General features: G+C 39.7%; 1 protein-coding gene across 2 annotated transcripts; it reads left to right on the top strand.

Annotated features, from left to right (window-relative positions):
* Positions 1-1,590: 1,590 nt before the first annotated feature.
* ZNF518B (zinc finger protein 518B) lies at positions 1,591-14,603 on the top strand. Of its 2 annotated transcripts, none has more exons than XM_063336604.1 (2): positions 1,591-1,726; positions 8,454-14,603. In XM_063336604.1, exon 2 carries the CDS (start codon positions 8,658-8,660, stop codon positions 11,895-11,897), a length of 3,240 nt encoding a protein of 1,079 aa, XP_063192674.1. In that variant the 5' UTR covers positions 1,591-1,726; positions 8,454-8,657; the 3' UTR covers positions 11,898-14,603. The 2 variants fall into 2 exon arrangements, with proteins under 2 accessions (XP_063192674.1, XP_063192675.1); XM_063336605.1 differs by lacking the exon at positions 1,591-1,726 and adding an exon at positions 2,207-2,382.
* The last annotated feature ends 189 nt before the right edge of the window (positions 14,604-14,792 follow it).

Consider the following 14,792-nt stretch of genomic DNA (forward strand, 5'->3'; position numbering starts at 1 on the left):
TCAAATCCCAGCATATATTTCTGAACTCTATTAAGCACTGAAGTGAGGCTTTCACAGAAATGCATGGCAATTCCAAGATTTTGCTCCTGCGCCGTACTAGTCAGTTTGGAGCTCATAATTTTATATTTGAAGTTAGGATGTTCTTCCCCACTGTGAGTCACTTTTATCTACCCAGAATGTAATCTGCCATTTTACTGCCTAGTTATTCAGGCTCAGAAGGCCCTTCTGCAGATGTTCAGTGGGCTTTTGTCCCTAAGTCCCTGAAAAGGTTGATAGCATCAGAAGGCAGTCACTTGAGCATCCAGCTCCTTTTCCAAGTGACTTGTGAGTCTGTTGAGCAGGACCAAGTACAGATTGTGACAGCAGTGCACCTGTGACCTCTATACTGCAAGTACTGTACACTTGCTCCCACCGCCTGTGCTCCATCTTTAACCGGTTACTCATTCCAAGATACTTGGGTCTTATGCCATTACTGCCTAGTTTCTTTGACAGCCTTTGTCAAAAGCCTTCTAGAAATCCCAACCGTCTCTGTCAGCCAGACGACCTTCTTCACAAGTTTTAAAACTGTTCAGTAAACTACAATATTCCAAATTCCACTGTTTTTTCTTACACTGCTGATCAAAAAATGTAACAGACTCTGAGAGCAACATCTCATTTTGTAACTAAAATGTTAATGGTTGAGAGGATTCTTCTTCCCCAAAGTTCCCTCTCTGACAGCTTTAGCTTTCCCGTTACTTTTTTGTGACCCGAAGAGTCTATCCCAAAATTTGATCAGTGTTCATGTTTAGACAATGGTAAGGGCAGGTCAAGCCATGATTCCAATCATTCCAGGGCAGAATTGATTGGAAGATGTAACTTACTCATGGTTTCTCTTATCCCACAGAATCCATGCTAACAGAACAGTCAGCAAAAGAGTTTAATTTTGAAGTCATGTACCAAAAATCCCCATTTTAAAGACAGCATCTGGAAAGACTTTGGCCCCTATGTTAAATACAGTTTTCTTTTTAAGCAGTGTGGTTAGATACTGCAGTGATGTTAAAGGTATTTTTAAAGGGCAAGATGCTGGTAGTTAAAATCCTATTTTCTTCCTTCAATTTTGACTAAGAACAGTTTATTTAAAGAGAAATTTGGATTTTATAGGAAGCCTCTGAAAATATGCAACTACATCACCATGCTACTTAACTGAGCCATCCCTGTGAAACCTATGACCACGCCATACACTAATAAAGCATGGTGGTATCAGGGGGAATATAGGGAGAATACTGGGATCAACAGCTCTTCCTTCGGCCTGTTGTCTTGTCAGAGTCCTTGAGGGACGGCCAGCTGGCAACAACCCGACGGTCCGTACCCCTTCTTCAATACCCTCGCCTGCCATCTTGCAGATGCTTCAATACCATCCCGGCCTCTTTCCCTCACGGCTCGTACTGCGTTCCCGGCGCGGCGCCGGGTGCCCACACGGGTGCCGGGTCCCCTCGAGGTGTCACCTCAGGGCCGGCGCCTTCCCCGCCGGGGCGGGCCGGGCCGCGCAGCGCGCCTGCGCCGCGGCGCGCGGGGCGCCTCAGTAGAGCTCTACACGGCGCCGCCGGCGGGAGCGTTGGCGCGGCGCTGGCCAATGGGGGGGCGCAGCGCCGCAGCGGCCGCTGAGGTCAGTTCCGTCGCCGCGGTGGGCGGGGGGCCGTGCTGAGGCGGCGGCAGCGGTGGGGGGCTTGCCCTCGCCATCGCGGGGGTAAGTACCTCAGAGGGGAGCGGGCGGGAGCTGCGGGACAGGGCGGGTTGAGGGTCTTTTCTTGTGCGCCTGGAGACAAGGTGAGCGGTAGCGGGGTCTGCCCCTGAGGGAAGCAGCCCTTTTTTTCCTCCTCGTCCTGCTGCGAGCCAGGTAAGGCTCCCCCACCTTCGGCCTCTGCTGGCCGGCCCAGCGTCGCGGCTGTCGGCTGCCCACCGCCGCCCTGCCCGCCCGCTCGCGCAGGGAGGGCCGGGGGTCCCGGCGGCGGCGAGCGCGGGCTGCGGCCCGTTGGCCCGCGCGATGCTGCCCCCTGCCGGCCGGCGGCGGCGCTGCGTGGCGGCGCGGGCGGAGCCGCCTTCCCGGCGGCGGCGGCGGGCGGGCGGAGGTCTGCGCGGCCTGCGGAGGGTCCGCCAAGCGCCCGGGCAGCGGCGGGGCTCGACCTCTGGAGACGGCCCCTGAGCCTCTCTTCCCCGGAGAGGCGGCAACGCTTGTGCGTGGGTGGGCTGAATACCCAAGAAAATGGGATTTTTTTTTTTATTGGTGTTGGCTGGCGGGTGCTGCTGTCTCGTGGACGCCATCAGGCTGCGTTAGACTGGACTGTAAAGCTGTTGTCCACGTTTGTCGTCTTGGTCTTCTTCCTGAAGAAAAGAAGCTTTCGGGTTAGTAACTGTATTACTGAGCAAAATAGAACATCCTGTATTTTGTATAAAAATTCTTTAGAGGCCTGTTATTTGGAGAGTTCTGTTTGGGCATAATTTGCTTAATTAAATCCTACATTAAATTTTCTTGCAAGAGAATCTATCATTAAAAAATATTACATTGGACACTTAAGATAATTTAGATGTATAAAATGGCTTGGATTTAATCTAATAAATTATCTGAATAATCAGTGTTATTGCAGATGTAGCGTGTCTCAAAATATACATTTAATTAAAAAAAAGTCTATTTTAGTATTAAGACTAATAATTGTATTCCACAGGATTTTGCTAGCATTCTCTTCTGCATTGTTACTACAGGAAAAGGTTATAGTCAAGGTCCTTTTCTTGCAAATACTTACGTGTGTGGCTATTTTAGCAGGAATTAAACCTGTAGAAGTGCATTTTAGCATCTACATGAGTGTTTTTAGAACTGGACACAGAGGAATATGTACTTTTAATGGGACTCTCCCGCCTCTCCCATTTTCTTCAGTGCCATACGTCCTTGCTTTATTGCTTGCAGGCCTTAAAGCTGAGAGTGAGGTAATGTTAAATACTTGTCAGTGTGCTTTGGATATACAGAGAGATTTTTTTCAAATGGTTGTAAATTGTGTGAAATGCTGAAATGTGTGGTATAAATTTAACAGTTGTTCATACCCGTAATGATAAACAACTGTATAAACATCTCTGAGCACTCTCTAAAACACCACTTTTGATGTAGTAGTTACTTGAGAATGCATTGCTTAACTTACTGGAAGAAGACCACCAAGCAATTGAATAATGTGTCAGAAATGTATATCTTTCAGATACAAATGAAGCTAGGCCTCAGTCCTAGAGCCACAGAGAAGCGGACCTTCATTTCAGTAGAATATTGTATAGTACATATATGTACCTGCCTTTATACAATGCCAATAAGTGTCAAAAAACTGGTCATTTTGTCACCTATGCATTTGAAAAATAGTGATTTCCTTTTAATTGGTATTTTGCATAACTTTATAAATAGTAAAAATTTTGAATGTAATTAGTTTTTTTCTGTAGAGTGAAATAACTGAATATTTTATAATAAAAGTGAGCTCTAAAAACCTGATGCGTGGTCTTTGCTCTTCTTAATTCTCTGCATTGACATTCCTTATTCATTTTGATGGAAAAGCTTCATGTGAGTTTCAGATACAAAAAGTGTTATGACTGTGTAATTAGCTGTTACTGTGAAAGGAGATGCCTTTTAAGAAGAAACAATTGTAGATAAAACTTCTTTGGTGTGTTTGACTCATTTGGTTTTAATGCAATATCAATTCTTTTAATCAGTACAATATGTTATACTTGAGTGAAGCACTTCGTATCTCTCCCAGTCATTAGGCCTAAAATCAGTGACTGATAATTGGCGGCTAGGTAGTTGGGTCAGTAGAACAGTTAACTCTGCTTAAGAGAGATAGTCAGTTGATGTTAAATGGGTAGTATATGACATAATAATTATAAAATACAGGCAAGATAATTAACAGAGATTTAAGTGTTTTACAGAGACTGAAATTTTACACACTGCATCTTCCTGATAGTGATGCACGGTGTCTTCCAATTCTATTTAAACTTCTTTCTCTTAGGAGATGGCTTACGTGGGCTTTTCGATACCAAAGCAGGCCTTGATTGTTGGATGCAGTGTGTGAACTTAGTGTGTGAGGTGCGTGCTTTGCGGAATCTTTGCTGATCTTATTTATTTCATCACATATGCTTGTCACACCCATTTCATTGATAGCAGCATTGCAATATAAAAAAAAAAGGAACAAAACCACTGGAAAATAAATGTTTTTCTTTGAAATGATGAACAAAGTATTAATGCATTTGAAGTAAATGGAAATTTCAGGGGTAGGCACTGGCAACTCCTGTCTGACAGTGGCCACATCAGTGGTTTGTAATGTACTGCAGTGCAGAAAACCTTGTATTTATGAATTTGGCATAGTCAGGCTGCAGAGGATGTGTCTTCCTATTTTTCTTGGTTTTAATTGATCTTTGTTTTGTGACCTTTATGTACATGTAATATCTGCTGTTTGGAATGCCCTTTGACTCATGCAGCTCTATTGATCACTTTGTCTTGAGCAGCAACATTCAAGATATACTAGTGTTGTGTGAAAGGCAGGAATATTTGCTTTCATTAAATGCCTGACTTTTTAATGATGTCATATTGCAGCTGTTTGGTAGAAAGAGTGCATGAGAAAGTTTGGTGTATCTTCCTTCTGTTGTCCTTTTTCCATGTGCCTCTTAAGATTTTGCGTCCATTTTTTTTTTTTTTTTTTTCAAAATTAGGGCCTCTGAACTTTTTAATTTCTCCTAATTCGGGTACCTTATTGTATTTCAGTGTTTTTACGTATTTTTTCTGAATCTGTTCCTGTAAAGATAGTGACTGCAATTGATTTTGATGCTCCTAGTATCTCTTACTCCATTCTTCATCTATCCTGTTCTTGTGTTTGCCATTCAGGTCTTCCTTTAATGATATCTTTGGATTGGTCTGTGCTCTGCATTTGACTGTAACTTGAAAAATCATGTGTGTGTCTTTTAATTAAATCTTTTGATGCATGTCTTTGCTAACCCTTTAAATATCAAAACAAATCTTCAGGGGAATTACTACCCCTCGTCACTGTCCGCCTCCCCTTGGTATGAAGCAAATGGATGCTGGATTGCACGACCTGTCTGTGTATGTTGATGATCTCACTTTTCTGAAGTAACCAGAAAAAACAAATAGGTTTTTTTTTTCAATATAAGAATGAAATTACTATGTACTTTTGCGCTTGTTTTATCCAAGATAATGATGAAATGGACCTATTCACATCAAAATGTGTCTTATTAACTATTCAGCGTTCAGGAAAGATTGGTGAATAACTAGCTAGGGAGACAACAACACTGTCACTTCAGCATCAACTGGTTATTCAGTTCTTTTTCACCTTTTACTGGGACTGGCTGGGATGGAGTTAAATTTCTTCATAGCAGCCTGTACAGTGCTGTGTTTTGGATCTGTGGGTAAAGCAGTGTTGATAACGCACCAGTGTTTTGCCTGTTGCTGAACAGCATTTGCACAATGCCAAGGTTTTCTTTCCACACACCTCCCCCCCGGCCCTGCCCCGGCCTCTGCTACAGTGGGTGGGCATGGGGTGGGCAAGGGGTTGGGAGGACAGCTAACCAGATTTGGTCAGGGGGATAGTCTGTTCCATGGAACATCATGCTCAGCAATGAAAACTGGAAGTAGAGGGAGAAGGGATGTTGCCTTCCAAGGTGGCTGTTGCTTGGAGACTGGCTGGGCATTGGTCTGCTTGTGGAAGGTGGTGAATGATTTCCTTTGCGCCACCTCCCTGTGCCTTTCCTTCACCTGTTAAACTGCCTTTGTCCCAACCCATAAGTTTTCTTACTCTTTTTCTCCAGTTCTCTCCCCTTTGTACTCAGGGAGGGGTGGGGAGCCAGTGAGCAGCTGTGTTGCTGCTTGGCTGCTGGCTAGGTCAACCCACTGCACATCTGAAATGCACTTGCAGTAACTCCACCAGCATTTGAAATCTGGATTCTAGCAACATGGTGTTTGTCACAAGTCTGAATGAAAAAGCTTGGTTTGGGGATTATTTACCTATTTGTTTTCACTTTCCTATATAAAGTTGTTTGAATTAGAAAAGTTTAGAATGATTACTGGCCAGTTATTTGAATTATCTCTTCTAAATGTTTTTAATGTCCTCTTGGACTGAGCAGCCCAGATCTGGCTGGTAAATTGAAACGTTCTTAAAATGTTTGGCAGTGTTTCTTGTACTTTATTGCTCTTTAAAGGTGGATCCTTCTTCATGTTGTTTCATAAGGTGAAGTTTGCTGTGTTTTAAAAAAAAAAAAAAGAAAATGCTGTGGTTTTGATACTGCTTTTTGTGGTTAAGGATGTTGATGGCATAATGTGCTCTACGCTTATCTTTTGGTCAGTTTGTATGAAGGTCAGTTTCAGTATCGATAAATAGCTGTTAAAAAAAGAAGGAAATATTCATCCAAGTTCACCCTTTCCTTTCAAATGCAATTTTAATTCTTTCTTAAGGCTGCACAGAAATCTTCAAAACATCTTTGGTCTGGATCTTGGTCTTATCAAGATTTCTTATTATCTTCCTCATTAAATAAACCAGTGGATCTCCTGAACATAGGCCTACTGTCACACTTGTGTGTCAACGAGTGTCTTAAGTCTAAGAAATCATGTTAGCAGGGGAAGAATTGTCCATCTGAGACTACCAGAAGCATTTGTTTTTCTTTCCTCTTTAGAATCTGGATGATAGAGAGCATAATATTACAAATGTTAGAATTGCTTAAAAAAAAAAAATATCTTCAGATTGTGGTACAGTAGTCATGTATATTTTTCTTCTTCCTGGGAGGCTGCCACTGATTTGTTTTTCAAATCAGGATATAGAGGCTTTTCACATAAGTATGTAAAACTGTCTGCATTGCAATGAAATGAGATTACTAAGTCCTAAGAACTTCCTTCTGAGGAGTTTTACAGGGGTGCAGCCACCTATCTGCTAAAGAGTGAAAAGCCCATTACATCGTCCCTAACCAGTTTTCTAACGTATTTTTACTGTTGTTTGAGGTTACGTTGGTATACTTGCTCTTTGCAGAACCCCATCTTTAGGGCAGCATTCCAATAGCAGTTAGGGATATTGGCAGATGGAGCACAGGGAGATGCAAGAAGAACTTTCTCGATCAGATGCTTACTCCTGTCAAGCCATTGTGGAGATGTACCATTGTGTAAAGTTTTCCCTCATTCATGTAGGATTATCATAATAGGATGCTACGTAGGTGATCTGAGCGCTCTGCTTTTGGAGCCCAAATGAGACCCTGCACTCTGGAGGTAGACTTGGAGAGGAACTGGGTTTCAGAAGCAAAAGCCTTCTCTAGGATGTATTGAAATGTAAAGGATTCTGGAAATAACCTCATGAAATAGGGCCTACATATGAATGCAGATCTGTGCAACAGTGTGTCTGTAAGTAAGAGTGCTTGAATAAAAAAAGATGTTGAGTAGATATTACTGGTTGCTGCTGTTGGCTTTGGACTTTGTTTTGTTTATGTGTGTCTCAAAAGGCTAATTAGTCTTTTATTTTCCAAATAACAGTGGTCTCATAGTCTTAACAAAAGCTTAAAGGCTGAGATCTTGTTCATGTTGAATGTAGAAAAGAGACATGAAGAGTGCTGGAACCTGTGGGGCCAAATATACTGCACAAATTAATGTGGTGGTTTTACACTGATACTACTGTTCTCCCTCTGCCTTCCATTGCATTGTTTATTTTGCTTGATTAACACATTCTGTGTTATGAGGATGGAGTGAATTATTTATATGCTTGTCTGCATACATAGAAGTGATTACACTACACTATTTGTAGAAGTGAAAGTAATTAATTTTGCAGTCGCAGATTGTTTTGACTTCATTACTTTGAGAACATGTGAAGTATAAATCACATTTTGTTATGAATTAGTGTTTACGACAGTTTGGATCTGAAACATTGGCACTGATTAGAAAAGAACTTCCTTCTGTACTTCAGGAATTTCCATGCTAACTTAAAAATCCTTTTATTTAAAAAAAACACCTTATAGTTGTGTGTTTCTAGTAACCATTGTAGTCACTCGTCTTTTTCCTGATGGGATTCACAAATGAGTGGTGCTTGCAGTGTTTCATAATATCTTTTCCTGAGTTAAAGGCTGTATGTGTATGAACTGAAATCAATTCTGTTACCAAGTGTCTGTCTTGTTAGGTTTATAAATACATTTCTTAAATAAAATTTTTCATTACATGGAAGAAATAGCATGAACTCTTTAGGTTTTGATGCATAGGAGATAATTTTATGAATTTATGAACATTGGGTATATTTTGCTTGCAGTTAGTGGTTGTATGTGCAGAATACAATCAGTAGTATATTAACAGTAGACTTGCACTCTGTAATTCAGATGTAGTCCACTGATAGTTCAATTATTAGTTCATGGTATTTCAGTGATCAGTGAATAGTAACTGACTTAATCTTCTGCTTTTTATTCTTTAGTGCTGCAAGTTGATTGAATAAAATTAAGAACATGGAATATAATATGGACGCAGTTCCTTAAGCACCATTTCTTCCAAGGTGTATATTCTGCAGATTGGTGGCCTGAATGATTGATTGATGAGCAGCATACACAAGACTAATATCAAGAAAACATTCTGTCACTGCTGTGTTTGACAAAACTGGTGCAGAGTCACGTCTTCTGAAATGCAGTTGAAAAAAATGAGGGAAATTTTACCAAGATTGTACCCTGGCCAAGTTAATGATAAAAATAATTCCTTAACTACATCCCCAAAGCAATCTTCTGAGGATAAAACAAATCCATCAAAAGGGGATGATGACCAAAACTGCTGTTACCAAGGGACTGAGGCTGAGAACAATAAGCTGTCACTGATAAGCTGTATAAAATGCAGAAATGTTCAGAAAATTTCAATGCAAGATATAGAAAAGCATAAGAAGCCTGGGTGGAATGAAGACAAAAATTTCATCTGCAAGAAGTGCAGTCATATTACACCACCAGCTTTCCATTTTGTTCCTGAGGGTGCCAATGGTGTAGACTTTGAAAAACTTGAAAAAAAATCCCCAAGTAAAACCCAGGAAACGTTTAAAGTTAAAAATTTTCTGCCAGGTAAATACTACTGTGATAAATGTAGATTTTCAACAAAGGATCCTTTACAATATAAAAAGCATGTAGGTCAACATGAAGAAATTAAATTTGTTTGTTCCCACTGTAATTACGTATCCTACACCAAAGGAGAATTCCAGAGACATTTGGTGAAACACACTGGAACTTTTCCATATCAGTGTGAATACTGTGAATACGGTGCTGTTAGACATGACTATATAGTAAAACATACCAGAAGAGTACATGAGACACCCACAAAACGGCTGTCGAATACTATTGTAAACCACAAGCAAAAGAAGCCAAGTCAAAGCACTTTATTTGGAAAGCAGAAATATGGTAAAATTCCTTTTCAGAATGAACTTTCAAATTCCTCTTCAAACGTGGTTTGTGAGATTCCAGGTAAAGCAACTAAAACAGTCTGTTCGTCTCATGATGTAGAATGTAGCACAAACACAGCATCGTTCCAGGCTAAAACAGTATTGGAGCCATCTGAAATAAGCGTGTGTGAGAATCAAAGTGTGGAAGTTGAGGTTTATTCTCCAAAAACAGAGCCTTTACAACCTGGGATGCCTTTAACAGTAATTGCACCGTCTGAACTTGTAGTTCCTTCTAACTGTTTAGCTCAGATAGTAGAGATTAAAATAGTGAATGGAGCACAACAGTTAGTTCTTAAATTAATTCCTATGAAAGAAGCAATTTACAAACCTGTGGACGGTGCTGAAGAGGAATGTGAGAATCAAGGTATGGAACAATCTGCAGAAGGAAAAAGATCTGTGTCTCAAAGTGAGTTACTAACCATGGAAGTGAATGTAGACAAATTATCCAGTGTTAGTAACCAGCTTAATTTGGATAGTACGTATGACAAGAATTCTGAATGTCTTTGTTTTTATGATTCTCAACTCTCAGACTGTAACTCTGTATCTATACAGAGGGAAGATGCATCGAAATTATGTTTTCATTTAGTGAAGGGTATTGATGTCCATTCAGGTGTTATAGAACTTTGTTCTCCATCTCTGGTGATAAATAGTACTGAAAAAAAAAGTGATCTTAAGTCCTCAAGGTGGGAAGTAGATGGAAAAAACCTACATTACGACTTGTATTGTTATGAAGAAGCTGTGGATATACCTCCTCCAAAATATGCTGCTGTTTCTGAAGATAAAAGTTCCAAGAACATTTCAGTAGAGGCTGCTCAGGAGGGCAAAAATTCCTCTTTTTCTGCAGTCCTTAAACAAAAGGATACATTGCCTCTAAAGAGGAATGACAAAGAATGTATGAGTCTGCCAGTCAGCTCTACAGAAACACATTTAGCTGGTAAGGGTTTTGATAAAAAATCTGTTACATCTTCTGAAGCAGGAAAAAACTGTCAGGTCACTAAAACTCCAGCTTGTGAGGACATGACTTCTGGCTTTCGCAAAGTAAAGAGAGCTGAAACCATAAGTCAAAAGAACAATCTTCTTCTGGAATCATTAGAACTACAGAAGATGGAAAATAAAGGCAATCCTTTTGAGGGACCTGTTATTTCATCTGTATTTTCTCTTAGCTCTGGGGCTGAAAACGTTCCAGAGGATGTCAGATGGGATGACACAACATGCAATAAGAAGTCAGCAACATTGCTGTGTAGAAAGATCGCTCAGCTCATGTCTGCTGCTGAATCTAACATGAAATCCATGCCTTTGAGATGTCATGCTTCTAGTAAAAAGGTACTTTTCCCACAAGAAAATTCAGCTAGCTGTGAGGGAGTTGTTCCTGCCACTGAGCTGGAACAGCCTGCGTCTTTGTCTCAAGAGCGTGGTGGAAGCAGTGTGATTGGTAACGAAGAAGACGGTAAAGATCAGTCGCTTACATGTGCAAGAACATCTAAAAGCAGGGTAACTAAAAATTCCCATGTTGCTACTCCAGTGTTTATCCCCAAAGGGACAATGCTGAGAGTGCTGAATGCTACTAGCAGTCAAAACTCAAATGGAACAGAAATCAGGAGTGAAACATCAGCTCCTTCTGTGTATTGCAATGAAATGTTTCTGCCTCGCCCGGTTCCTGTCAGTGTTTCTGAGACGCTTAGCAGTAACTTGCCATGTTTGCCTAATCAGAGTGAACCGGATGCTCAGTCCCGAAGTATATCACTCAGGCAAAGACCAAAGCGAGAAGCAAGTGTTAAAAATAATAACAGACGAACTGGTGTACCGTTTCCAAAAAGCAGTGATGTGAGTAAGCAAAGCAAACCCTATTCAAAAAGTCAACTAGGTCCTAAAAATAAGGTGAAACAAGCAAGCTGCAGGGAACTTCCTAAGAGGAAAACAAGAACTCAGTCGGAAGCCAGTTCAGGTTCTGACACGTTGTATCTGTTGACAGCGAGACGTCTTAGGCTTGTCCCTCTGAGAATGAATCAACTGATAAAATGCCCTCGTCGTAACCAGCCAGTTGTGGTACTAAACCATCCTGATGTTGACTCGCCAGAGATAATTAATGTCATGAAGACTATCAACAAGTATAAAGGTCAAGTCCTGAAAGTAGTTCTGTCAGAAAGGACAAGTAGTTTTCTTGGTGTCAAACGTTATCGAAAGCGTCTTACTCTTCAGAATGTTGAGACAGGAAACCAAGGAAAAAAGCAGAATATGCTAAAAATGAAACTGAAAAAGACCCATAAAAACAACTACCAGGTGGTGGAAACCTCACCAGCTGATACACTTCAGTGTATGTTTAAGTGTTGGTTTTGTGGAAGAGTATATATGGACCAAGAAGAATGGATAAGTCATGGGCAGAGGCACTTGATAGAGGCAACCAAGGGTTGGGATGTTCTTTCTCTTCCAGCAAAGAAGCATTAAGTGAGAGACTGAGGGAGGGTTTCCCCTCTTAATGAGGGTTACTAACTTTCTTGGAAAGGAAGATTGAAATAACTGCGTTATTTTGCCAAAAGATCTTTATTGTTAGCAAAGTGGGAGAGGAGAGCAGAATTATAGAGATACAGAGAAGCCAGTAGTGAGGATTAAGCGCTACTTTTTGCTCTCATGTTTGAAATGTGTTTTGGAGGTCAATTTCCATCTGTTCTGTAGGAGAAATTTGAAAAAGATTTGCTATGCAAACATCTTTCTAGTTATCATTCTCTGTGCTAGGATACTGTGCTGTAACTGGTTTGTGCTAGGTCTGTAGGGATTAAAATCTTAGATGATGAGATCTTTGTAAATTTGACAGGGGTTAGTTAGCTTTATTATGGCATGGTGTTTCAGAGACTGAGCATATGCGTACTGAAAAGCACCTTTGATCCTCTGTGGGCAGCAAACATATACCATAGGTTTTAGTGGTAAATTAAGCACCATGCATAAAAAGTAAAACTTAAATGGAAGGAATGTGTCTCAGCAAAACAGAAACATTTCTGCTGACTTCAGAGGAGATACAAGGTTGTAAGTGAATCTGTGGGATCAGAGTTACTCCCACTAGGTCAGATAGCACTAAAAAGTTTAATTTTGTATAGTACTTATACCTAGCCTGTATTGCGTAGATCTGAGAAAGAGAGCGGAACGCTGTCAGCTTTCTATACCATCTTTGTTCTGAGCAGGCAGAGCCGGAGGTATCATCGGGCTTGGACAGATAGGAGAGAGAAGCTTTTCTCTGTATGGTCTCAAGGCTGTACTGAAATATAAAGAAATAATAACCAGACATAAACCCTCTACCATCATGTGCGTGTAGCCTGATAGAAACACATTTGCAGAATAGGGCATTTGGTTAGAACTCTCGTTGGTGAGTTAATGCCTGTTTACACGAGGAACGTGCTGAAGATGAAGACTTTTCAAAATGAAAAACCATGTTGCACAGCTTTTACATTGACAGTGTTGAACAAGATTTTCAATGCAATCTTTCATCCTTCTTAAGAATTTAGATGTTAGAATATATTTTTTGTAGGCCTCAATTCATACAAGCATGTGCCTAGTTACATATGTGTATCTAATGTGTATCTACTGACTTCAGTGCAGTGTAAACGTTGCTTAAACACTTTCTTAAGTCAGGGCCAAATTTCAAGTTTTTAGTGAAGAAGAGGGATGGATGATACTGAAGTCTAATGTTTCTGTACGTGAACAGTAGATGTTTTTCTTCATCTTGTCAATTTTAAATCATTTTAAACTCATATAGGGTGAACTATACTGAAGCACATATTTGCAATTAAAATAACTTCTTTCATTTTTACAGATACAAAATTCAATACTGACTCTAATGCTGGATGTGTGTTCTATGTTTGAACTTGGTTCCCAACTCCTTTCACTGTTGGTGCATTTTTGTAAACAATTTAAGCTGGGAATATTTTTTTATATACTCCAGCAGATTATACATTGTTTTGATAAAGTATGTGTTGTATCTGCATTGAAATGTAAATGTTTTAAAACTACATCTGACTGAGGCTTATTTTCAAAACAAGTTAAAACATTGCTTTCCCATCATTTTGCAATACAGTGTTAAAAACCTCCAGATAGTTGGTGCTTTGTCAGATCTTTTTTGTCATGTACACATGGACAATTTTTCTATCACTTGTATCAGACTAACCTATTCCACAGAACAAACTTATTTTGTCTGTTTTGTCAGTAATAATGAAATGACAGTTCTCATTTTGTATTCAAATGGAACTATATTTTTTTAGATGGGTATGCTAGAGGGATTTTTTTTTTTCACTTCATATACTTTGATGCCAAATCTAACAGTACTATTTGTGTTTTGGATTGTGAAAACAGCTTGCATTGAAGCTTCCATTGAAATTCTGTCATATCACATATAATAAATACTGAAATTGCTAACATAGAAAATAACATGGTTAAAATTCCTCCTTTGTTTTAACTCCTTCAGTCCAGGTTGCTGTTTGAATTAATTTTGTTTCTGTAAAAGCTACAAAATAAATAGTTTTGAATTTGCTTTGTAAGAGTTGTCACTGGCAAAATTAGACCATTCCTCATGAAAGCTGTACTGGGCGGGGGGGGATGGGGGATGCGTTGATGCTCAGCTTTATAAACTCTAGGTGGTTTAAGTATACTAGTAATGCTTGTCTTTTATAAGCAAATTTACTGTTTCAGTAAACATCTGCAATGCTTTGTATATCACCACCATAATCTACCATCTAAATTGTTAAGCTGTGGGGTTTTTACATGGGGTTAATTTAGAAAATATTTGTTTTGTTTTAACATGAAAACCTTTTGTAAGTTCATTTGTGTGGTGGCTGTGAAACTCTTACAGCAGATTACGTCATGTCTCTTTTCCTTTTTATGAGCTCTACCAAAATCTACTTAGCAGCTTATGTTTTGTTAATTTTCATTCCTATTATTAGATAATGTTATGTCCGAACAATTTCCTTCAAGTTTAACAGTCTCAGTGGTTTGAGAGAAATAATTATAATGAATGTTCCCTTGCATTTTGATGCAGCATTGAGAAATAAAAAGATTGCAAGGAAATAACAACCAACTGCTAAATTTTTTTATAGCTAGTTTGTGCCAATACGTACTACACCATAAATTGGGTTGGAATATCATGTTTTGGGCTTGAATGTTTTTATTCTTCTTGTTCCTATTCTGTAAGGATAAAGTAACCGAGGTTGCTTTCTTGGTATATTCCAATTACCTATTCAAACTTCTGACTGTGCTTAGAATGGAAGATTATGGATGCTTTGCAGAAAAATACTGGTTTGCCTTTCATATTTATAATTATTTTAGTTAAGTATTCTAAACCTGGAATTATATGAA

The sequence above is a fragment of the Chroicocephalus ridibundus genome, chromosome 5 (genome assembly GCF_963924245.1).
Source record: "Chroicocephalus ridibundus chromosome 5, bChrRid1.1, whole genome shotgun sequence".
NCBI lineage: Eukaryota > Metazoa > Chordata > Aves > Charadriiformes > Laridae > Chroicocephalus > Chroicocephalus ridibundus.

What these genes read in the sequence shown, in the direction of transcription:
- ZNF518B (XM_063336604.1), top strand. Translation starts at nt 8,658, where the DNA reads ATGCAGTTGAAAAAAATGAGGGAAATTTTACCAAGATTGTACCCTGGC.